Source organism: Temnothorax curvispinosus, unplaced genomic scaffold (genome assembly GCF_003070985.1).
Source record: "Temnothorax curvispinosus isolate PA1 unplaced genomic scaffold, ASM307098v1 QBEX01004104.1, whole genome shotgun sequence".
NCBI lineage: Eukaryota > Metazoa > Arthropoda > Insecta > Hymenoptera > Formicidae > Temnothorax > Temnothorax curvispinosus.
This window is the reverse complement of record NW_020213884.1, coordinates 680,649-705,243: the sequence shown is the minus strand read 5'-3', so window position 1 is coordinate 705,243 and position 24,595 is coordinate 680,649. Positions and strand designations below refer to the sequence as shown.

Sequence of the window (24,595 nt, the reverse complement as noted above, 5' to 3'; positions counted from 1 at the left end):
TCGTTTCGTGCTATCTCATTTCGGGTGGAGCAACATTTTAATTTGGCCAGATAGCGAGAAAACTATGTGAGATTCGTAGAATAACGATTGGAAGAAAACGCTCGCAATATATGACGAAGAAATTGCGGCGAAATGCAGAATTAATGAAAATAACAGATCGCAATTCGGAGAAACACCGATGCAAACTCCAAATTGTGAGACATTTACGTAACCTCCTGGAAAGTTCCCGAAACGACTTTCTAAACTGATAGAGTAACGAAAATAAAACTCTTATAAAACTATAAATGCTAGATAAAGTTTAACAGCATGAAATAATAAAAGAAACGTAAATATATTGTAAATATAATGTATTAAATAAATGTCACTTAGCAATTTAAATTCTTGCGATCCACGTAAAGACGTTAGGAATATTTCATATATAGTTAATTTTCCACGAATTAAACAGCTCTCTTTGTAGAATTAATATACGCGTTACGTATGCATTTAAGAATTGAAGAAAATTGCAAGAGTTTGACTGCGAGTATCGTGAAGAATATAGTCACGGCTTTTGAATAGAAAATTGACTCGTACGGAATCACTTAAGACCGATGAAAGTAGAATGAAAAACTGAAGCATAGAATTTAAATGGCAAAGTGGGTAAAACTTGACATGTCGTGTCATCAATCCTGTGCGATCGATCTGCGGCCGGCGCGAAAAAGCGGCCGACTCCTGGCGCATCGATCCCGCATTTCCATGCTACCACGATGGTTCCCCTTTAATCCCAACCGCGTTGCAAGCAGTGGTGAGCTCGCGTCGAGGGGGAACCGCGCATCGCTATCGAGCGAAGCTCGGCGACCACCGGCCGAGCTTGCGAGAGCCTGCTTCACAACGACCACCCACCCGTATAGGGTGTCCCAAAAAAAGTGTACACCGATGATGCGGCTGAAAGTGTTCGAGATCGGGAGATGAAAGTCGAGTCTTGACTTTGCTCAATGACTCTTGTTTATGGAATTTTGTGTATGTAATTGGAATTTCACACAACTACACGATTGGAGCTCGAATAGCTGTTGCGAGTCTTTAATTATTCGAGAGCAAGAGGGAAATGTACAAGAATGAAGGTATATTTGTACTAGACCCCAAAAAGATCTGAGCATCAATTGATCAAAGGATATAAACGTACTGGTCAACAATCTAAGAATCCTAAATAGCTGATCATTCGCAAATCAGACTTGTGTTAATATTATCCTAATCTCGGGTTCCATAAAGAGAATTCTTACAATTTTTTGAGAAATATTATTGCCGAGAATACTGAAATCACTGTTATAATAAATAATAAAATAAACTAAAATTATTATATAATAAATAACTATATAAATATTTATACGCTATCGCTCTCAAAAGTACTTGCCACCTTAATGAAATTAGACCAGAGATGAGTTTATTAAATTTAATGAAAAGACCAATAATATATATATTTGCTATTTTATTTTGTTTTTATTATGTAGTTACATGTTAGTTAAACAATGTTACACAATAATTTGACAAGAAAATAACATTATTTAAAATTTTTATCTCATCAATGGTCGTTTTTTTTTATTACAATTTACATTACACAGTTTACCTTACACAGTTTTGGCATCCCGTTAGTTAATTTTGTAATTGATTTTTGGCTTCTAGATACACCAACGTGATGATTTCGGAAAATGTATTTATTATTTGAGATTTTCCGTACGCAAAATAATTATGTGAAATTAGAAAGTAAGGTATACTAACATAAAATTAGTTTTTTATGATAAAGTAATGAGTACATGTGACAATAATCTCCACTTTAAATTAAGTTTACTGCAAAAAATTAGAATTTTTTTAATTTTTTCTGGGGTGGCAAATACTTTTGAGCGGTAGTGGATGTGTGTGTGTATTTTGATGTGGACGAATCACAATGGAAGGAGAAAATTGCGAGAGAAGAGAAAGGAAGGCGGAAAGTACGAGATAGAGGAAAAGAGGGAGAGGGCTCGCGGTACCGTACGTACGGTTTACGTTCCCACTAGCCTACTGACTCGATGCTCCCTCTCAATCTCTATCCTTCTCGCTCTGTCTCTCCTTCGCTTTAGCATCTAGCATAGCGTCTAGCGCATCTCCGCCACGATCAGCAAAGAGATCGCGTTGTCTACCGGAACGAGGCAAATATATGTAAATTGCTCCTAAGCCAATTATATAATTTTAATAATAATTAAATTGCGAAATAAAATGCTTTATATACGTTTTTATTTTTAATTTTCAGTCCTCAATTAGCATGATTAAATCTTAATTGGAAAATAACAATAGTTATAAGGTAGGTAAGCTTTATGTGCGCAAAATTCCAATGAAAATAATTTTATTATAATACAACAATATTTAAAATTTAATAAAATATATAATATGTTATTACATTTTATATCGATGATTTCAATTGTGCGATTATTTTTTTATATTTTGTAGAATTATCTTTTTACTATACAATTAACGTTTTTATATTTTAATTTTTTTTTATATGTAATGCAAAGAGAGATACGTGTAATAGCATTAATAGCTATATTAAACTAACATAACATGATAAATAAAATTAATAATAAATTACTATTACAGTCATGATTGGCTTTATTCATCCAAGTCGCCGTATGTGCTAGCAGTGAAGTTAGATGCAGTAAGGTGCAAATGTTATCAGAACTGTGCAGCAAATAAGGCCTAAAAGTCGGTGAAGTACGGCGTGTGCGCGCACGAGCTCCCGTTCGCGCGTGTGAATTACTTTCGCCCTGGGGGGGCATCGCATCTTATTTAGGTCGTATACATCGAGCATGTACTTCGGTTCTGGCACGAGCGTGTCGGTGGCGTTATTACGGCATCGCTATTATCACGAGAGAGAAAGAGAGAGGGAGAGAAGAAGAGAGAGAGAAAGAAATGCACAGGTGACCCGACCGTGTGCACGCGACTCGCGCTTATTTCTACCTGGCGACCTAAGAAAGACGACTTATTGAATACTTATTTCATGCACTCGGTAAAGCTAACAGTCGGCGAAACATCGAACTTGATCTATGTAAATAAATGATTCCTCAGACAGTTTTCAAACGATAAACGTGATACGTTTTTAACCACAAATAAATTCACGCGCATATACTACTAAATGCTACATAATATGACATCAATAATGAATAAAATAATATATGTGTTATTATTGTTATTAGCGTGTACGTGTATGTGCATGTGACAAATTTGTAGCCAACTTTTGTATTACGAAAGTGTTTGTACAAATTCGCTGTATGATTAAGAGTTCGTTTAAAATTAAAGAGTTCTTGAATAAATCGATATTCATCGATCAATTTGATCGATCGAATTCGAGATCAATAACGAGACTTTATTCTTCACTTAAATTTTAAACGCGCGACTAATTTTTTTAATGAAGATTTAATTAAATAAGACGATTTCGATACTCGACATTTTAAGACATTTCGCATATAACGTAATTTTATGTTTCCTATCGTCGTCTTCGTCCCATCGCGTCACGTGAGTGTACTTCCGGTCGCCTCGCGAGGACACCGTCGCGTAGATAACAACGGGAATAGTCTATCTTCTAATATACATTTTATGATTACACCATGTAAATTATTCCATCGCGCCTAGTTGGTGCCGTATAATTTTTTAACACTGTAATGGATTCAGAACCTAATTACCGAGTAACAAATCGATAACCTTTCAATAATTCCCTTCAAGATTTTACATCGAACAGTTTTTTTGTTTTTTGGCAAATTTAATATTTGATATAAAAGGCAAAAGTCAAGATACACGTGCAATAAAAAATTTACGAAAAAGTTTCATCAAAAGAGAAATACGATTTCGAATTCAAGTCGAGAACAAGAATTAGAAATTATAACACGAAATACGCCGGACACCCTATATGTGTACTTCTCGTATTGATTTTCATCTGCGAGACAATCCATTATCATACATTGAAATGTTCTTAGCTAGCTATTCTAATAGAATTTATTTAGTCGCGTTTTTGAGAAAGGAGCAAATCTCTGGTTATAGCCTCGCGAACGCGAGATATCGCCGGAATGAGAACCCGCGCTTTTCCATTCGCCTGCGTGCAGCATGCGCTCGCGCACATATATACATACATACATACATGCACACACTCGCGCGTCTGTATCGCCGTGCGTGCGATGTAGGTATTACTTAATAATATCCATAACCGGGAGGTATAAATGCTGGAGTGGGCGCGAGAAAACGAGAAGGAGAGCGAGAAAGAGCGACAGAAACGATGAGAGAGGAGAGGGAGAGAAAGCAGTGTAAATGTCGCGAAATCGTAAATGCTTATATATATATTCGAGCATATATATAAGAGAATAGGGAAAAATTGTGGAAAGATCGATGACGCGAAAATGAAAAGCACATCATTTATATTCTATTATATTCTATCATCAACAAGCTTTTTTTAGTCGGCTGAATTTTTTCGTGAGAGAGAAGAGATTCATTAATTGAGATTCGTGCGTCATTAGATACCGGGGAATAAATCATCCTTTTTCGCGATATTATACGAAATCCTGAGTTCTTGTATAAAAGATAATTCTATTTCATATCTTAAACCGATATTTCCATTGCACCTAGCGCTAAATATGACTGTCCTACTATCCAGTGCTAAATGTTGTAAAATTCATTTGTGACTTTCCAATCGCTTAAATAAAAGTCGAACACAGTAAGTGTTAAATAAAAAATTCAACTTAGTAAAAAAATAACCAGCTTAAGACAACTATTTATATATATAAGAATATGACAGAATTAATTTTATTATGCCAAAGTAACGTGCACAGAATCTATCTATTTAAACCATTTCGAGACTTCTATAATAGAGGATACTGATGTGAGATTGTTCATCGTGGTCTAAATGGAAACATGGTAATCCTGTTTAGCACACGATACAAACTTTTCAATGACGAGAAAGATAACTGCGGCATCCGCCCTCAAGATCGACTTTTACGTCGCTATCTGGCACCGATGTGAGCTTTTTTTCAAAATAGTCACCCTTTCGGGGAAGGGTGAATCTGCACGAAACGAGCCGAGAGATAAGGATTATTCCTGCCACCCACCACTGCGTCGCCGTTCATCCAACCGAGCAATTCCGTAATGTCGCGGCAATCCCCGAGGACGCGAGTTTCGGGATATCACAAGGAAACAAAAACAACCCCGAAGAAGTCGCGGTGACACTTGCTCGCCCCGTAGTCGCACTCGCTCCTCCCCCACCTCCACGTCGTCGTCGGCGGACGCGCTCGCATCACTCACTTTCACTGACGCGCCGTGCGGCCCGTGCGGGCCGGCCGCTGCGGTCCGTCCGCGCGCAAGGGGTGGCACCCCGGCGCCGGCACTCCGAGAAAACGTCGATACTCCTCTTTTTCCCTCTCGTCGCGGCGCCGCCGGATAATGACGACGTGCACGACGACAAGTACGTCTGCAAATACGTGGCAGGTGAGAACGAGAACGACGATGACGACGATGACGACGTCGATGTCGTCCACCTACGGCACTCCGATACTCCGTGGGTCCGCTCGCAGGGCGTCGACTGGCACACTCGCGCGGACAGTCACGAGCAGCCCCTCCGCATCCCGACTATCCGCGCGCGAGGGCCGCACGCGGCCGCGGGCCGAGCAACCGCGAGAACGGGCCCCGGCTCGCCGCGTGCCATCGGTCTCTTCGCGAACGCGGTATAATCGCGGGGCCGATCGCGGTGGACACGCGGAGTGTCGGAGGGCCACTCGGAGATCGCACTCGCTCTTTTTTTTCTTTCTGCCTCTCTTCCCCGCGACTGTCGCACGGAGCGCGCGACGCGACGCGACGCGGTGCGGGGTGATGCGGTTGCACTTTGCGGAGAGTGCCGGTCCAACACTCCGCGGTGTTGGAGAACGCACGCGGCTCACACTCTCCGCGGGTCACACTCCGAAACGGGCACGGCCGACGCGCACGGTGCTCGTGTGGGAGAGGGGGCGGGGAGAGAGAGAGAAAGAGAGACCGGGAGATATACCGCGAGGCACTTGAGGGAAATCGCGGACTGTGTGTCGATTGCGAACGATCCCTTTAACGGGCACCGTGGCTGTCGCGCGACCGTGGCTCTGGGTTGACTGGTACGCGTCGCGCAAGACCAGAGAGAGCCAGCCCCACCGTTCGCCCTCTCTCGTTCCCTCTCTCGTTCCCCGCTCTATCAATGCCTCTTTGTCGGTCTTTCGCGTTTGCAAGTCGGTGGAAGAGAGAGGGAGAGAGACAGTAAGAGAGACGAAGAAAGCGTGAGCGCGATGGTGAGGAGGGCTCGGTGCGCAGGGCCACAAAGTGGGAGGCCGAGGGAAGGGTGGAAGGAACGGGGGGGCGTGTGAGGGAGGAGGAAAGGAGGGAATGCGCGTTGCGAGTAAGGAAACTCTCACGACGGAAGAGAAGAATGGGGTGGCAGGGTGAGAAAGGAGGAGCGGAAGGTAGAGGGCTTTTAGATAAGTCGAGACTGAAGAGATGCGAGAGAGGAAAAGAGTAGTAGGGTTGGTGCTGTAAACAGGATCGCGTTGGGGTAGGTCGAGCCGCGGCCCGTGCTCCCTTCGATATTTTCCGGAGTCTTCCGCACGGACGCGGACGATGCTCTGATCGTAAGGAATCCTCCCTTCGATGTTAACTGTCCTGATTACAAAGGGTGAACAGAACACAATAAAAATATAATATGCTTTTGAGATGGGGTTTCAGCTTGAGAAGTTCTGATGCATGCATATGCTACATTACATCATTGCAACATGATGTCATAAAAGGAAAAAGGTTATTAGGGGAGTTATAGATTCTAATGCGGATACCAATTTATAAATTCTGATGCTATTTTCGATCGTGATAAACTTTTATCTAATTTTTAGATATTACAGATACTTAGACGATTTAATATTTCCATATTTATGTATGCTATATATTTACAATTTTTTGATAAGAATGACTCGTTATAGAGGATTACATCTCTAATTGATCTGGAAGAAGATTATTTCCATCAAATTATTGATTATGCAATCTGCTTAGGGCGTGTTAATACAATCAAACAATCGGAGACTCTTTAAATCCATTGGTAAAAACTCCGTTTAAAACACAACGTTTTTTTAACCCGACGTCCTGATTATGTCAGCTCTTCGTTGCGTGCTAATAAATATAATAAACGATGATTTCATAACGATCCCTTCGTAAATGTAACACATATATGTGACAAAAGGGTGGAGGGGAAAATGGAGAGGAGGTTAAAAGCGTTTACTTTCTGTCTACGAGCAGCGAGGCCGGTTACAGAGGATGGCGCACGCACTCACCGTGCCACGATCGATCCTAGAAGCGATCGATTGGTAGGGATGCCGTCGTCGTCGTCGTCCTCGTCGCCGCCGCAACGAGGTAGGCGTTACTCGCTTAACGGAAAGACATCGTCGTCATCCGGGTGCCACCGTTGAGGCTAATCGTGAATCCTGATCCCGTAGTCGGAGCGCCGCGATCCGAATTAACGTTTGGCTATCGGGAACTGAACGCTGATGAGAATTTCAAGAAGCTATCGGTGATTTATGCGAATGAAGATTGAACTAGCAGTCCCAGACATTTAAACTTGAACGTGTCGTCGTTTTGGTTTTGGACGCAGATTACACCTTGAGCTTTCCATCAAAGAAAATTGTAAACTTTCTTTGGAGCAACGTCTTTCGTCGTGTCGTTTCAAGCTTGAAAATATTTCTTGTTATCTTCTCATATATTAAGATGTATAGGTGTCAAAATAATATAAAATAATAACGAAAATTAATTACTTGAAGTTATAATTTATAATGAAGAGAATTGCTCAGAGTAATTTCATTATCTTCCGTAGTTAGAGCAGAAGAGTTGAAATTTAATTAATGACTTCTTAACATTTAAATATAAAGTTAATATAATGAATAATATAATAAATAAATTAAGATTAATACAGTAATTAAAAAGATTGCTGATAAACTTGACTGAAACGTGGAATATTTTTAACAAGCGCCGTCTATATAATGAATCGCACACTGAGATATATGGAAGAGAAGAAGAAATGCAATAACGAGCGTCGATGGGATTTTTAAGACATAAATTGATAATGTAGATTCTAATGATAAAAAAATCGAATAATTGCCATAGCTGTAAATAGTGTAAATAAATTGCAATCGCCGTTTCAACGTCTCTTCTTTGAATTTGCTGGCCTTTTTACTTAAAGTGCTTCATTCTATCATCTTTCTTGTCTCAATAAGTATTCTATTTCTCGTTCCTCTCTTTCTTAAATAATTGCTCTAGGTATAGTTCTTTATTCTCACATTCATTACGTAGTTTTGTACTCATATATATTTTCGTATTTCCACAAAATTACCTTTGTATTTTCGTACTTTGTCCAATTATACCAGATATCAAGTTAAATTTTAATATTTTAAATTTAGCGTTGCATGGCATTGTTATATCGGCGTTTTTTAGGCGTAGCCCACTTAGTTCCTTAGAACTGAAAAATATAGAGAACCTTTTCCCGATGATTATATAAAAGCATCCGCGACACTCGATATCGCACCGTTAGGTCGTTCACTCCCTCCCACTCAAGCTCATTGTCGTTTCGCGCATTATTCCAGATGACGGCTTCTCCGCAGGTACGTGGGAAGATGCGGCGCGATCGAATCGATCGGCCCGAACGGGAAGAGGGTTCCTATTATCTGGCCGTGAAAAAAAATGAACCGGAATTCTTAAAATTTGATATATAAAAAAAATCGAACCGATATTGTGCGCGGGACGGAAGAGCTGTCGATTGTGTTCAGATTCGGATCGTTCGGATTACAAAGTATCTCGCCCTTCGGGGCACACGGAAATATTTATGTAACGTTGCGAATGCATGAATTTCGCGGATAATAGAGCTCCATGTTAAGCACATTTCTGAGAAAAATTAGGTTAATATGTAATTATTGTAGCTAGGTTTAACATGCGCAAATATTCCATAAAACATTAAAGTGGCTGCTAACTCCCATTTTCATTTTGATACTTTTTCTTCTGTATATACTCATTAGGAAGACACATAATAAAAAATGCAGTTAAAGACGTCATTTATGAATCATAACGATCACAATTGCATTTATATCATTATAATTTAAACATAGCGTTGGAAAGTTAATTTTCGCGACCGAGAAATAATGACTGCATATGAGTAATTCATGTAATAATAATGATAAAAAAAATAGGTCGTGCCATTTTTTTCTCAACCTCATTAAAAACTTTTTGAATGTGACAAGTGAATGGGTCAACGAAGAATAACACAATATTGCAACAATGTACTGTTATACGGACGACGGTACTACTGTTAATGCGAATTCTCACAGTTCCACCGGCCACATGGGCGTGGAGTCGTGCGGGTTTGGCAGAAGACTTGTGACGCAATCGTCTACCGGTTATCTCGTCTGTGATGGAAACGACAAATTACAGTTATTTACGCGCATCCACTGTCAATGACCCAATGCGGCTTAAAACCGGACACAAAAAAGTGACGAATCGAACGGCCGAGGACGTTGCGGTTCCGAGTCGAGACTCTAAATTGAGAATTTTATCAGCATTCACGTGAATCATGTAAAATCCTGTTATTATAACATCTTTCCTTTTGATATATTTTACCCATATTAATTCTTCTTTGAAATATTTAAATAACTTGCGAGATAGAGGGCGGTAATCATTATTATTACTATTATTATATAATGTAATTATTCACGTAATAATTAGTAATTAATATTATTGGCGAGTTGGTTATTTTGTGAGTTGGTTTAATTAAATAGCTACAGCATTTGTAATTGAAGGGAATAATGCGGGCATATAGTCTCTTAAAGTTATTTATCGGCTCTCTTTGAAGTTATATATAGATCAGTTGAAAATTATATTAAATGTACTGTAAATAAACAGGATAAAAATAATCATTTATAGAGACGAGTCTCAATTTTCATAAGAATATGTTATACCTGCTTCATTTGCTTCTTTTATTAATGCGGTTAAGTTGAGATGATACAGCAAGACACTTATTAAATTCTTAGAAAGGCATAATTAAATGTTGTCGAAAGATGCCATATATTTTATCTTAAAAGCAGATTAAAGGACATTTATGCATCTTAGTTATACGGACAATTAACAAAGTTCAAAACTCCTAAATAAAATGTTTACCAACTCGAAACTTATTCAGAAAGGAAATTGACTCGGTGAAGCGCGAGAGCAGGAAAACGGGGGAGGGGGGTCAGCTGTCGACTTCATCGTATCAATAATAACTTACACTCTCCTTCGTGACCAGCCTAGATATCACGGTGTGGCTTACGTCCCGCTTGGAGTAGCAACCCCCTGGTGTCGTTGCGATACCCCCAGTGTAAACATAATGCAACCGAGGCGCAACGTGACACACGAGGGTGGTGGGATCTCGTGTTCTTCATTGCGATCGAGGTGGAGAAAGGTGGGGGTGGTCGAGGGAGTTTTTTTTCGTTTCGCTTTTTCTCCACGCGAGAGGGAAGAAGGCGAGGCGACGAGGCGAGTCGGGGCAACGCGATCGATAGGCTTGCACGCGTTATACATATACGTGCGATCGATGCGGGCCTAGGCTCTCCGCAAGAGCGAAGGATGTGTGTGTGTGTGTGTGTGTGTAGGTATGTAGGTAAGTAAGTAGGTAGGTAGATAGGTAGTAGGTAGGCACAGTAGGTTGGTAGACCACGCTGAAAGCGCGCAGGGATGTACCGTTAGAGTACGCTTCACCCACCACCGACCGACTGCGTGCGAGAACTTTTGCGACGCCATTGTCATTCTCGTCGTCGTGAACCCGCCCGCCGAAAACCAGCCGCGGAATCGCCCGCGTCTTGCGCGATGGCGCAATTGCGCCGTGAAAGTACCGCAAATTTGCGACGCGATGCTGCTGGAATAGAGCCGAAGGAAACTTTCCACTCTGGGACCAAGTTGTTGCCTGATAACGTTTACGCGACTTCTGTTAGTTGCATTAGTAAATTAACCACGTTTGTTTATGCACGGCAGATTGATTCAGATTTTGGGATAAAACTCTTTCTAAGAATCAAAATTATCAAATAATTACGAAATACGTATCGCACCCTGGGGAAATTAAATTAAATTTGTTTTTCCTCTCTCCGAAAAATACCTATATTTTTTAGTTGCGATAGTATTCTTCTCGGGGTGCAATATATTGGCAAGAAGTAGTAAATATAAAAGTTAAAGTCAGCGATAAAAAGAAATAATACTTGACGGCTATTGAAGGGTAAACTAACAGGAACGATGTATATTTTGCACTTCAATGACTTATTTAATAAAAAGTTATGACAGACAATGGCCTCCCATTAAATTCTCGTAAAACATACATTTTAAACTCATCAAAGTAACATTTTTCTCGTACGTTTCTCACCAAATATTCAATTTTCATTTCTGTCGAGCTTTTGTCGCTGCCGAACGGTAGAATCACCGGCAGCGCACCGCGTATAAAGTTTAATCGTATATAGGAAATACAGGAACTCGTTTCGCGCGAGAATTATTTTCCGTGTCTACTCGCGAATTATTGGAGCGCAGTAACCATGCTCGTTGAAAAAGCCGTCAGATCGAACTCGCGCGCGATATTCCCAAGGTCGAAAGTCTCGCGAGCCGCGCCGCGTTTTCTTCGGTAAAGCGACTCCGTTAAGCCGGCGACTCGTAACTGGCGAACGGCGTAATGTAACCGCCGAAATCGGGCGTGCGCACGCGGTTGCACGAGCAGTTTGCTTTCTCATTTTGGGTTCATCGCGCTCTTTCGGCGGGACCCGCAGCGAGTTGTAAGGTGAAATTTCCAGCGGCGGACTCCGTCGTAAATTACGTTACGACAACGAGGCGGCGTTTGACAAGCGGTCTCCCCTCGAATACCGTTGCGCGAACAGGGTCCGCCCGCCTTTCGCGCAGCGCGAAGTGAATTCGAAATATTGATCCTTCGTTTTTTTTCCTACGTCTCTCGTGTTCGTCCTATTAGAGAGCGAAAGTTGATATTGATAAAATCTTCGTAAGCGGCAGCGGCCATTCATTATCATTTTAGTATATTTATTTGCAATTGAGATGTATTTGTGTACAAATTAAACTGAAATCGAAATCTTTGACGTTTGCAATTTGCTCTTGAGCTTTTTCTTATACTGTTATATAAAATAAATTTACGCGCATTCTGTAATCTTTCTCATTTCAGTATTACCTTAATTCGTATTAGGAGAAATCTCGGTAGTGCTTTTCCGCTAGTTTCGCGAACTGGGAATGATCCGTTTCCGACGAAAACGAGAAGGAGAAGGTGAGAGAAAGAGACGGAGAAAAAGGTGGTATATATTTAGGCGAGTTGGACCGGTGCCAAGCTCATCAACGAAAATGAAATCTGGGTCTTTCTCTCTCTCTCCTTCTCTTTCGCTCCGAGTCACTCTCAGCTGCTAAAACGCCGACGACTGATTCGTGATACACGCGTACAAAATTTTGTTTCGTCAACTTTGCTTTGCGTCCTGTGGAATGAAGTTGTATAAAAGAAAATGATTCAAATGAACAGTAAAGATAGGTAAGGACTATGCAATCAAAGATCCGCGAAGTAAAGATATGCAACGTCTATGTTTTATAAAATAATATTGCCTAAAATTTGTATACGATTAGGAGAATTTTGTAAAGTTAATTATTCATATCATTGTTTTTTAAGATTAAAAAATCATGATCTAAAATACAAATCTATATAATGTGTGCGGAGTAAAAGTAATATGGGATCAACACTCTTTAAAACTATAAATCTGATATTTAAAAAATGCAAAACAAAATATATATAATAAAATTTATGCTATGTAGAATCTATAAATCTGTAAAAAAAAGCCTGTCCGTATCGTGGCAAATTATCTGGTGAATTTACACCTGAGAAAAACAGATTCTTAGAAAACGGTGGCTCAACTGATTTACAACCGCACGCTGTCGGCAGTCCAATTTACTTGACACGGAACGACTTCAATAAATGTGATTCTAATAAACGGCGTTCTACTGTGCAAGCAGCGATAAATATTCCGCCGCGGGTTTGCGCGACATTTCAATCACCCTTTATTATGGTGTCGATGCACACCCGGGGCTTAGCTGGTGGCTATCGCGGTAGCGCAAACTCGGCTGTCGAAGAAGGCGCGAGAGCGCGCAAAGGGAGAGAAACGTCTATCAGGCTAGAGCCTCGCCTCGCCTCGCTTTCCCCGCCCGCGGCACCAAAATCGTTTCCGGACCTGGGTCGGGGTCCAGGTCTGACCATAACCCGCTCGCGGGTCCATTTTTGTCAGTCAGGCCCTTCTCGCTCTCTCATGAGTTGCGCAACTTGCGTGCGAAGAAAGAAGTAGGCGTATACCTACTCTCGTGTAGGATTATCGAAGAAATTATACGATGTACCTACGAATTGTAATAATTTTAATACTAATTAATAACTATAACGTTTCCTCCTATAATAACTCTATACTTACAAAACAGTCGCTATATTATTACAATATATATCTAACCGCTTTTCTTTTCAAAATAACAAGTAAATTATTATATTAAAGCTTATTAAAAGGTATCGATGTTTTAAAATGAGGTTTTAACTTTTTGTTAATAAAGGAAAATATAACAAAATACTCCGTCATTTTATTTTGACGTATAAAAAATAAAAGCCAAGCACGCAATGTGTGTTTCGGAACAAGTTTTTAAGTCGCGTCAAAACATTTCAAAATTTGATTGCGTAGAAGAGCGACTAGATCAGTCAACGTCGTCCCGATATCTCGAGAGATCGGCGCTGCCGATCACCCGATATTTCTGCCTAAGCATACTTCACCCTCGCCGATCTGCGAGTTGATCGTTTTCACAACGATCCCATCTAGCATAAATCTATCTGCGATTATTGCGCAAACCCTCGATAGCTCACCGACACGGGTGCACTTTATCGTTCCCCGATCTATTTTCAAACGCCGCCGGCTAAGCCGGCGGGTGTGCTCCGACACTGTGTATGTATGTGTATGTTCATATATATATGTATAAATATATATATATATATATGTGTATATACATACACATACATATTATGCCTTGGACACGTATCTTTTCTACCGTAACACATTGCTTAACCCCTTCCGAGCCGCATAATAATGCGCTCTCCTGTTTTACGAGTTCTAACTAACTACACATATATATCGTTGCGTTCATTTATAGATAATTTGAATTTCCGATACAGTTTTTTGCATCGTGGTGCTCATATATTTGCCGATCGTCTAATCCGTTAATAAGTTATTCAGAGATCATTGCATTCGTAGACTGTTCACATCGTCAATTCCTCATTTTACAACCTGTTTTATAGATTTTTGAATTTGTCATGTAATTTATCAGGCCGTGTACTGGATAATATCACTTATCTGGTAAGGTACAAGTATACTCACCGCAAGGTGATCGTCAAGTATGCGCATAGAATGAAAGCAATGGTCTTACCTGAAATCAAAATACAAGTGTCAATATACATAGAATAATTGAGGATGATATTTATTAAATAGAATAATGTCTAAGACAAATTAATTTTATAAGAAATTTTAATAAAAAGGATATTAACCAATAAGTAATTTTCATATTTTAAGTATCTTTAAATTTATTATATTATTATAATAACATAATAAAATATTAACCTAATTAGAGTTAATTAGATTAATTATTTACTGGCGAAGTAAATGTTATTTATTCGGTTTGATAAAATAAAATATTATGTAATGTACCTACTGGTACGAGTACTGGTATTATACATATGTTAGTATAATTAGTGTATATTTAATAATTTTGTAGGTTAAACCAAACAAGACGCATGATTTTAATATAATAACGCAATTTCTAGTTTCCTCTTACGTTGCTTTAAAGTTAGACAAGATTTTTGACTGGCTCCTCCATGGATAATCGAACTTTTAAATAGCCTGAAGGGGCGAAACGTAACCACGTCGAGTTTACGTTTACCATCCCGGTGTCAGTTGTTAGCTCGCACAGGATATCGGGATGATACTGTACCAATTGGTTCTTCTCGTAAAAGATCGCGTAACGATCCATGAACGCGGATTATTTGTAACATTCTATCGATCACCAACAAACAAAAAGTTACTGAAAATACGTGCCGTATCGAATCGAAATAACCATAACCTCGTTTAACTAGAAACGCACCGGAACCGTTTGCAGTCAGCAGTGTTTTGAAATTACTGAGCGCATTGTTCGGGACTCATCGGCGATGAGTCCCGAACGTAGTCGAGTGACGCTAAACGTGACAATCGATGTATCGCGAAGATAATTACACGCTGTTTCAATCGCCTAAGGGCCTGAGCAGTATAGCTGATTTATAATTTTAAGACAAAGTTTCATACTTTAAATCTTTGTTTTTAATGGACGCTCAATCTTGTCTTATATCTCAAGTCTTAAACTTGTGTATAAAGTGTCAATATATATGTAAGATTTGAGACACAAAACAGTATTATGCGTTACTAAAAACAAACATTTAAATCATAAAACATTGTCTTAAAATTATAAGTCAGCTATTCTGCTCAATAAGCCCTGAAGCCACCTGAAATAAATGTTTTCTAAAGCCTTGTGTCCACGATACTAGAAATTAATGACGCTCCAAGATCTCGGATGGAGAAAAAATTGACCAATATCGTATTTAAGCAATTCGGCAATTGACCAATGCGATTGGTTAATTAATTCTTCGTCGAGATCTCGGAGTGCCCAAGATAAAAGTAAAAAAACTAGTTATATTTACAAACTGCACGCCATTTCTGATATTTATTTAGATTTAACGACACTTCTTGTTCTGATGCGGCTCTTGCCTCTTTTCAGAGAGCAATACGGAGATTTAACGACACGATTGAAGTGCCTTTTGGTTTTTTCGCGAATGGCGTTGGCCGTAGCGCCCGCGCTGCGCGATTTTCCGAAGCGGAACCGCGCCGCGCAAGGATTCGACGTATCGTCCGCCATCTCGTCTCTCTCGCGCGAGCTCGCGAGGAGCGATCGTTGTCGGCGAAGAGCTGTGTCGCAATCGGAAGTTCCGTCTCTCGCAACCGGCGGTGCGTCGTTCCGATTCGACGCACTCGCGTGAGTAGAACGGCTTGCCGCGCAGTTCGGCGAGCGAGAATAACGTGTTCGTCCGAGCGCTTGCGTTCCGCTTCTCCACCGCAGAGGTCCATGTTCGTCCGCGCGAATAAACGTACAACCGCGTTTTGCACGTTTCCTCTTTTCTTCTCTCAGTTCGATTGTCTTGGACGTGGATACACGGATTGACCGATGCCCAAGGTGTGGCAGAAATACTTACTTTCCAAAAACTTTTGTTACATATTTTTATACATATCAAGTTTTTTTTGTATTGCTAATCAAAAGAAATATTTATTGACTTATTCGTACTTTATTGTCGTGTTAGTTTTGTATAATATTTGTCTTCAATTGAAATCGTTATATTACATTTACTACGTTTACGCGAGCGTTACTTCTGTAGTAACTTACGATAATTCCTTCGCGTAAACGGGATTTTCCTTCGCGTAATTCGTAAACGGGATTTTGTAGTAACTTTACGATAATTTACTCCGCGTAAACGATGAGTGATATATCGTGAGTTACTACAGAAGTAATGCTCGCGTAAACGTAGTAATTGGAAGATTAAATAATATATCATATTTATATCATCATACATATGTATACGTATATGATATTCATCATACGAAATCTCCTTGTATTACCATATTTTGCAGATTTCTTGCAACGGATATGGTGTCCGTATGGTCCGCAACCCGCAGCTCCTCCGCGGCCGCCGCGTCGGTAAGAACGAATGTCGGCGATAAATTCGCGGCGAGTCGTCAAACGCGACGCAGTCGATACTGTTCGCGAGAATCGCGCGGAGTGATCGAGTGCGCGATTGGTCCGTCCGAGCGCTGGCAGTCGATTAGAGTCGCGCGTCGGGCCGAGTCGGGCAGAGCCGAATGTAGCCGACGCGCGACCGGCCTTGCAAGGCTGCAGGTCGTTGAACCCTTGGCCTACTGCCGTCGCGCGCGCCACGTAACGCGCGTACGCGCGCGAACGGGGATAGCCGTCGAACGAACGTTCCGGGGGAAGAAAAAGGACGAGCGGACGCGCGGGCTGTGACTTAAAGACCGTCGGCAAGGGCTGGAAGAGCCACGCGCCCGACGATGTATTTGTGGCGGTGAGTTTTCTTTCGCCCTCGACAGTGGCAAATTTTCCTTTTAACGATTCAGAGACGGGTGAAATTAAAAAAAGCCTTTGAGAGCTTCTGCCAGCGACGTAGGTAAGAGTAAATCAAAGGAAACACGTATTATCTTCTGTTTCGTGATATTTTTTTTAAGAAGATTGCGAGATCTAAGTACGTGGAATTAAAACTTGAGAGACTTTTGATTATTATAATAACTTAAATTTCAAAATGCCAAAGCTTTTACGTCTGCTTTCATTTTCTGGACCAGACAAAAATGGAGTTAAGAAAGAAAATATAAAATTGCTTATGTATGAAATCTTATTTATGTATTTTCTTCTTTTGAGATTTGAGGAGGAAAAAGTTGAAAAGTTTGAAACTTTTTATCATGTAACTTGTTAGATGAATAAGCAATCAAGATTTTTTTGTGTTATTCAAAAAAGAAATGCGAGGTTTTAAATGATAATAAAAAATGTATTTTTCACGTGTTTAAAAAAAGATCCTGATACTAATTTTACACGAAGAAGTCGAGATCATGCCATGGTCGCTTGCGATTTATGTAATGCGGGGCTTCGCTGCCGGACATTATTGCCGCGTAAAGTTTCGATTAAGCTCGTTAAAGACACAAATCTCACACGACAGACGAACATGATGCTGGGTTAAACAGACGTGATTGATTAAAATATTTAAAAAAATTAAAAAAAAAAGACTTTGTCGCACATTAAAATTTTATCACGTATAATTTAAGTCGATTGAGAGTGATTTAATACCTAATTTATTACATACAGAAATGATTTGTTGAAATTAAAAATTGAAGAATTCGAGAACACACCATAAATGACAGCAGTTTTTTTTAATTTCCCTGATTGCGATTAAATAATTGTGATGCTCATCTAATTCAGAAAATATTCTAAAATGGCACTTTACATCTTAAAAACTTTTTAATTAATTAGAATCTGAAGATGTATTTTTTTTTCATTAAAAAGGCAAAAGAAAAAATGTTTAACAATATCTCTTTTACACAGATTTAAAAAAAAAGTTTAATTAAAATGTGCATTTACACATTTTTTATTAGATCGTCTTTACAATTAAATTCTCTTATATTTTTTAATGATGAAATACGTTGCATTACGTAAATTGATTTCTTGGAAAAAAGAGCACGTCAGCAAAATTATTGATAAAAAATAAAAGATAACCATTTTTCAAAAAATATTAATAATAACGGCAAAAATCCGAATCTGACAATAACGACAAGAGCCTGTCGTGCTACCGTCAGGTTTAAATCGCATCATTCTCGCAATCAGTCACGTTAACGGAGCCGGTCGATGCGGTGCACAGTTGAGGCTAACAATAATAATAACGATAATAGCAACTCCGTCGGGGAATGCGCTGGGTAGTTCTCCCGGACACGAACGGTAAAACGACAAGGAGCTCGACCTCCTAACCCCTAGACCTGCGGGACGCGCTCGCGCACGCGATCACGTTTTCTCGTAGCTCGCCTTTTCCGTTACGCGGTAATTTTACGCGCTGTGCGCGCGCGCGCGCGCGATCAAAACGGCGCTTTTAACGCGCGAGAAACGGTAGCGCGAACCTTGTTGTAATCGTCGTGACTATACTAGGAAAAATTACCCATCGGGTAACCGGTATTCACGCCCTTTACCGCCGCAACGTTTCTTTCGAGCTCTCCGATGTGTCTAATTATTGTTTAGGCAAACGCCGCGTGTGATAACGAGCTTTCATCATAAACGTCATCTTAAAAGTGATCGCGATCTTCCTCGATCGCGGATCTCGATTAATGACGCCTGTTAAGCCGAACTGCAAGTTTACTCGCGTTTGATGGCACTGATTAAATGGACGGTAATTTTCTCCGCGTCCTGATCATCTTCGGATAATTGCCAGGCTGTTGGTAATAATTATAGTCAGAGACTTTCCGACTATTGACATGTGTTATTATTGGCCGGATTCAGCAACACTATTAACTGTAATTTTACCGACTACTCATTTCCTTGTACATCGTATAACGCTGATGGCTATAATCTAGACGGAGAAAAAAAAGTTTAGCTACCGCTAAATGGCGTTGGCAGAAGTATCTCTGTGTCACGTAAAATCCACGCGTCTATAACGACCACATTGACGTGCAGCTACGTCATATAAAATCAATGCGTTGCCGACTATTGACGTACTAATGCGTCATATAAGACGGGCTGGCGATATTGATGTAACGCTGTAGTACGACTCTTTATCCGTTATATTTTAATATTAACTCCACAACGCCGATTATTTACATCAACATCCTACAGACAGACGCTTAAACGATCTTCAGACATAAAACGTAGCGGTGAATGCTATATAAATTCAACCGTTGAATATAGTTTTATGAGTCTTATCAAGAAAGTGTTGATTACTTTTAAATGTCTGATAGATGGAAATTTTGTTTGCATTAAACTGTATGCATATTTAGCGTCTTAAATGTAATTACATATAACATATTTCGAAATTTTAGAAATGTTTTCTGAAATATTTTCTAAAATTTTGAAATATATAAATATGGATTTGTTTAAATGTATATATTAATTTGCATGATAAAGAACATTGTAAGCAATTGATATACGTATAATATTTATCCGCACCTATTAAAAGGAATATCTCTATCTTTCGCTAACCATTACTTTTGTAGTCCATGGAAAATGAGTGGAAACCGGATATGATATTCTAATAACAGTCTAAAATATATGAAGAAAATCAATAGTTTGCATCCAGTTTCAATATAGAACTATTGAACATTTCACATGGTTATAATAGCTTTTCCCGTCGGCAGTGCTTTTAAAGGAAAATAATAAAACTTCACTTATTTTAAGTTTTAAATATCCAAGAATTTGACAATATTTATACAGGAAGAACTCAGCGTTACTTTGTCGTGCTAATTATTATTAAAGCTGCATTCCGATATTTATATTGTCAGTGCTTATAGATTTTACAATGCACACATTACGTGCATTATAGATTTTTAGCAACTGGCATAGTGAATATCAGAGTACAGCCTAAATTATTCTTGTAAATGTGAATGCATATAATCAATATTATTAGTTTACTAATTCAAATTTTAATAATTGTAACGCTCACACGTCTTATGCGCGCGTAAGTCGCATTCTTATTTTAACAAAAATTATAAAAGTCGATTTCGATAAGAAGCTCATTTCTTTTTCAACCACTCTTCCATCTGTAATTCTCGATATCTAGGCGATCCAAAAATATAGGACGAAGATATTATAGGACGAACAATATATTAAAGCGAAAAAAGATCACGTCTCGATGCCTCCTTGCATAACTAAGTTGAATTTTCCCATCGGGCCACCTCCATCTTTTCGTATATCCGTGTCCATCAAATTACCCTCTCCTCGCCCGTGAGGGTACTTTCCAACGAGCGCGACGAGGATGACGAGAGAGGCACGTGGGGGCTACTCGTGCAGCGGCGAAGTAACGGTGTCCGGTAACCGCGTCAGAGCCGGTGCTAGCGGTACTCGCCGGCGTTCCGTTACTCGACCGACAGATCCGCTAACGCGATTCGCGCTCTCTCCTTCTCGCTCGTTGCGCACGCTGCTCCTTTCTCCGTCACCGCCGCCGTCATCGCCGCCGCTGCCGCCGTTGCCGCGCCGCCGCGCCGCAGCCGATACACGACTCCGTCCCCCGTCATCCGAGCGAGTACCGGCGCATCGCGAGAGCCGCTCCGTCTCGCCGCGCGATTCGCGTGCTGCTGGCGGAGTAATGGCCCGGCGTTACGCCAACGCGATTACGTGATTACGCGAGCGAGATCGTGGATCCGATCGTGGAGCCGTTCTTCACACGGTATACAAACGATTTTAGAAGACAGCTCGAAATACGGAACATTTGGCTGACATATAAGTAATAGAAGATTAGCACGTTTGCCCACGAAATGTTTGATACGATTGCTTTGAGAAAGATTGGTCCTTTTTCCGCGAAGATTTAAGCTAAGCTTTCACAATTGAAAATTAACTAATACAATTTAACATTGAGAATTGAGATGTATCGTCGAAATAATATAGATGTACATCGGAGCTAACGTATCTAAAAAATATTATAAAAAGTTTCTTAACTTTTCTTTTATTCTTTCAACATTTGTTTTTGTGCGCTTTGATAAAAAGCGTATATGATAAAATAACATTTCTAATTCTTTAACACTATTATTATTTTTAATAATTTGCATTCTCTTTTTTTTGCTGTAGTTTCTAATGCAAATTAAAATTGCTTGATTTTTTGATTCTCTACAATTTAGCAATAACAAAAAAAAATGAACTGCTGCAGACATTAAAATCAAATAAAATCTCGCACGATTTTTCTTATTCATTGTCAGTATGTCAGTGTCATACCTGTTCCCGTGATCGGTGGAGATGTTAGCTGTGAACTGCTTATATCTGGAGGTTGTTGCGTTTGCTGTTGTTGTTGCTGCTGCTGTTGCTGCTGCTGCTGCGGCTGCGGCTGCTGTGGTGGTGGTTGTTGTTGTTGCTGCTGCTGCTGTTGCTGTTGCGGACTGTTCGCATGCATGTTGCCCGGACTCGCTGCGCTTTCAGCCATTTTTTTCGCGCGGATATTTGCTTTCAGTAAAAATACCTTAATACGAGTTATGGCATCTCTACGTATGATGACTGTCGAAGACAGCGTCGTTGTTGTTGCGTTTCGTTGAGGCCAGCAACGAGATGGGGATGAATGAATCGGACAGTCAGTTTGAATAGAGTCAGTCACTTTCGAGATTACTCGAGTACTCGCTTCGGACTTCTATCCCATTATACTCTCTCGTCTATACGTAAATATTTATGTGCGGATTATTGCGGGATTTATTTGCATTTCTTCGTCGGAATCATTGTCTCTCGGCGTTTAAAGAGAAAACCTCTTTAAAGCATCTTCCTTCGTGAAGCGCGCAATATTTCCTTCTTACTCTTAATCTCTTGTTGTTTTTCGTTGACTGGTTGCTTTATATTGATAATATTTATCTATTTCGTTACGTTCACTTAGATCGTCATTACTGGCTCGTATCGATACGCTTTTGCAATACGTTGACACAACGCGCCGATGTCGGAAAGAATATCGAGCTCGGTGCATCTGCTTCTGATCGATTTTTCGCCATGTGCGATCCAACATTTGCTTCGGTTCATTTTCGTAGGATCCAAGCGATCAGGTTTGTCAGCTCAAAAAGGGACGTGGAAGTGATGACAAGGAATCAAAGAGGCAATTTTTAAAGGATTGTTTAGTATCGCCGTGCACACTAAAATCTCTTGGTCAACGGTTTTTAGTTTAAGACATTAAAGGAAGAAGCGTCATTTATATGCTTATGAATGAAGCGAGTGACTTTTTTGATGCGTTCGAAAGTGGGAGAAGTCAAGAAGTCGTAGGTTGGATCGAAAAGCTATAAGAGTAACAAAAACAAACATCAGGATAGAAAGTGTAGAAAGAGGGGTAGTTGGAACGGCCTCGAGTGGCAACCCGTCGAGTCGATAGGTCAGTGGGTCTCGTTCGGAGAGGGTCGCTTCGATTCAACCACGCGTTTCCTCGCGCGCAGCCTCGAAACACAGCGAGGGAGCGTGGCGGTCGTAGTCCTTAGACCCGGTGCGAGTTCGATCTGTCCGACCGTGTGGATAAGGAAGTGCAGGCACTATCGCCGAAACGCGAAAGAAAAACTTTGAAGCCTATACGTCGAGCTGTCGGTAGCGATCGATCGTTCGTAAATATAACGATTTTGTATTCGTGTTGACATCGATTTTATATTACGTAACGTTTGGAATCGATTTTAATGATTACATTCTTTTGCGAAGTTGCGTAGCCGAAGTACAGCGCATGGGGCATCGGCTGGTCTCTATTGTGAGTTACGAACAGGCATACTTAAAGAAGATGAACGCACGAGGACAGTTTCACACTTCACTTTCATTCATAAGCTGTTTATTGCTCGGTTATTTGTGATGACTATGACGAACTAACACGAGTGACGTTTTCTAAAAAATTGCTAGAATTGGGAATCGTTTGATCTACGCTATTAAAGGTGAATCGAGAAAGATCGAAGAGAACGGATAGCGGCTCAAAGAAGGAGCTCGTGATTTCGTGCGATCCGTAAATCGGCAGATGTTTGAAGATCCATGTTGGATCATGGTCATCGGTTTGGTTTTCATTGAGATGGATGGAGATTTGGCGAGCGTCGGATCGTCGATCGGCTTGAGCGAAGGGCAACGAAGTGTGCGAGGCGGTGCTCGCGACCTTCGACGATTAATTCGACGGCTGCGGTCGATATCTCGCCACCACCGCGACCGCTAGCCTCGCACGCGATAAGATACTTTTAACACTCGCGACGAAATGCTGCCATCGGTCGTCGATGGCTATCCGTGCCGCGATATGCTTTCCCTTCGTCGATTTTGTCGATCACTGACATTCTGGACCGATCTCACCACACTGCCGAGGACACCCACATCGCGAATCACTCGTACTTCTCGTTCGTTGCGTCCAGATATCATCGAAGGTATATACGATTGTAGTTATCTTCCTCGCGAATGCTTTACCCCCGTTGATCGTCGACAGGGACCATCTTCTGTCAGTGTTTAAGCGTTTTCTCGTGTCAGATGTCAAAGTGTCCAGGTCTGCTTGATCATCGAAGTTGAGGTCGGAAGGAATAAGCTGATGCACTCGAACGTTTTCGAAGATAATCCCTGCGGGAAAGCACGACAGGCTCCGGGATTTTGTTCGAGCGCCTCGTGGTTTCACATCGTGCTCGCCCGTGTCGTGATCGCCGATGATGGAAGCGGAGGGCTCCGCAGCTCTCGTCGCGAAGGAAGGCACGTTACTTTTTTTCCTCGCTGGCAATGTGAACGAATATCGCGCGCGTGATGAGTAACCCCGCGCGCTCCCGGGGTTAGATTTCGTTGAGGAGGAGACTTGTCAGGTCCTCTCGTCCCGGGCTCAACCTTCCCTTCTTCCTGCCTTCCTTTCGTTTCGGCGCTATGCACTTTACGGGGCACCAGTGGCTCCTGCTTGCACCGACCACCACCAGATGGCATCCGAGAACTTGACTCGCCCCCGAGCAACCCCGTTGCGCCCCCGGAGCCCTCGCCACCGCCACCCCGCCCGGGTTACGCTAGCTAGGCGAGGGGAGTTTCAAACCCTGCGTAATATTTATGACGAGGTGGAAGGGGCTCTTTCCTCACGCTGAGATCATTATTTATGTTGTGATGTATAGTCCAAAAGGGAGATAAGCAAGAGGGATGAAGTAATATAAGAAGGCTTAATAGCAACGTAAGTGAATAAAAATTGTTGGTAATGATGATGTAACAGTATCTTACCCCAGGCATGTGTATAATGAATTTTTTCATG

General features: G+C 40.9%; 1 protein-coding gene across 1 annotated transcript in view; it reads right to left on the bottom strand.

Annotated features, from left to right (window-relative positions):
* Window positions 1-24,274, bottom strand: part of LOC112453166 (probable nuclear hormone receptor HR3) — a gene marked incomplete at its 3' end in the record, with an annotated part of 61,533 nt that extends 37,259 nt beyond the window's left edge. The window contains exon 1 of the mRNA XM_025013752.1: window positions 21,613-24,274. Coding sequence (XP_024869520.1) covers window positions 21,613-21,817 — 205 coding nt within the window. The remainder of the gene's footprint in view (window positions 1-21,612) is intronic.
* Between the last annotated feature and the right edge of the window lie 321 nt (window positions 24,275-24,595).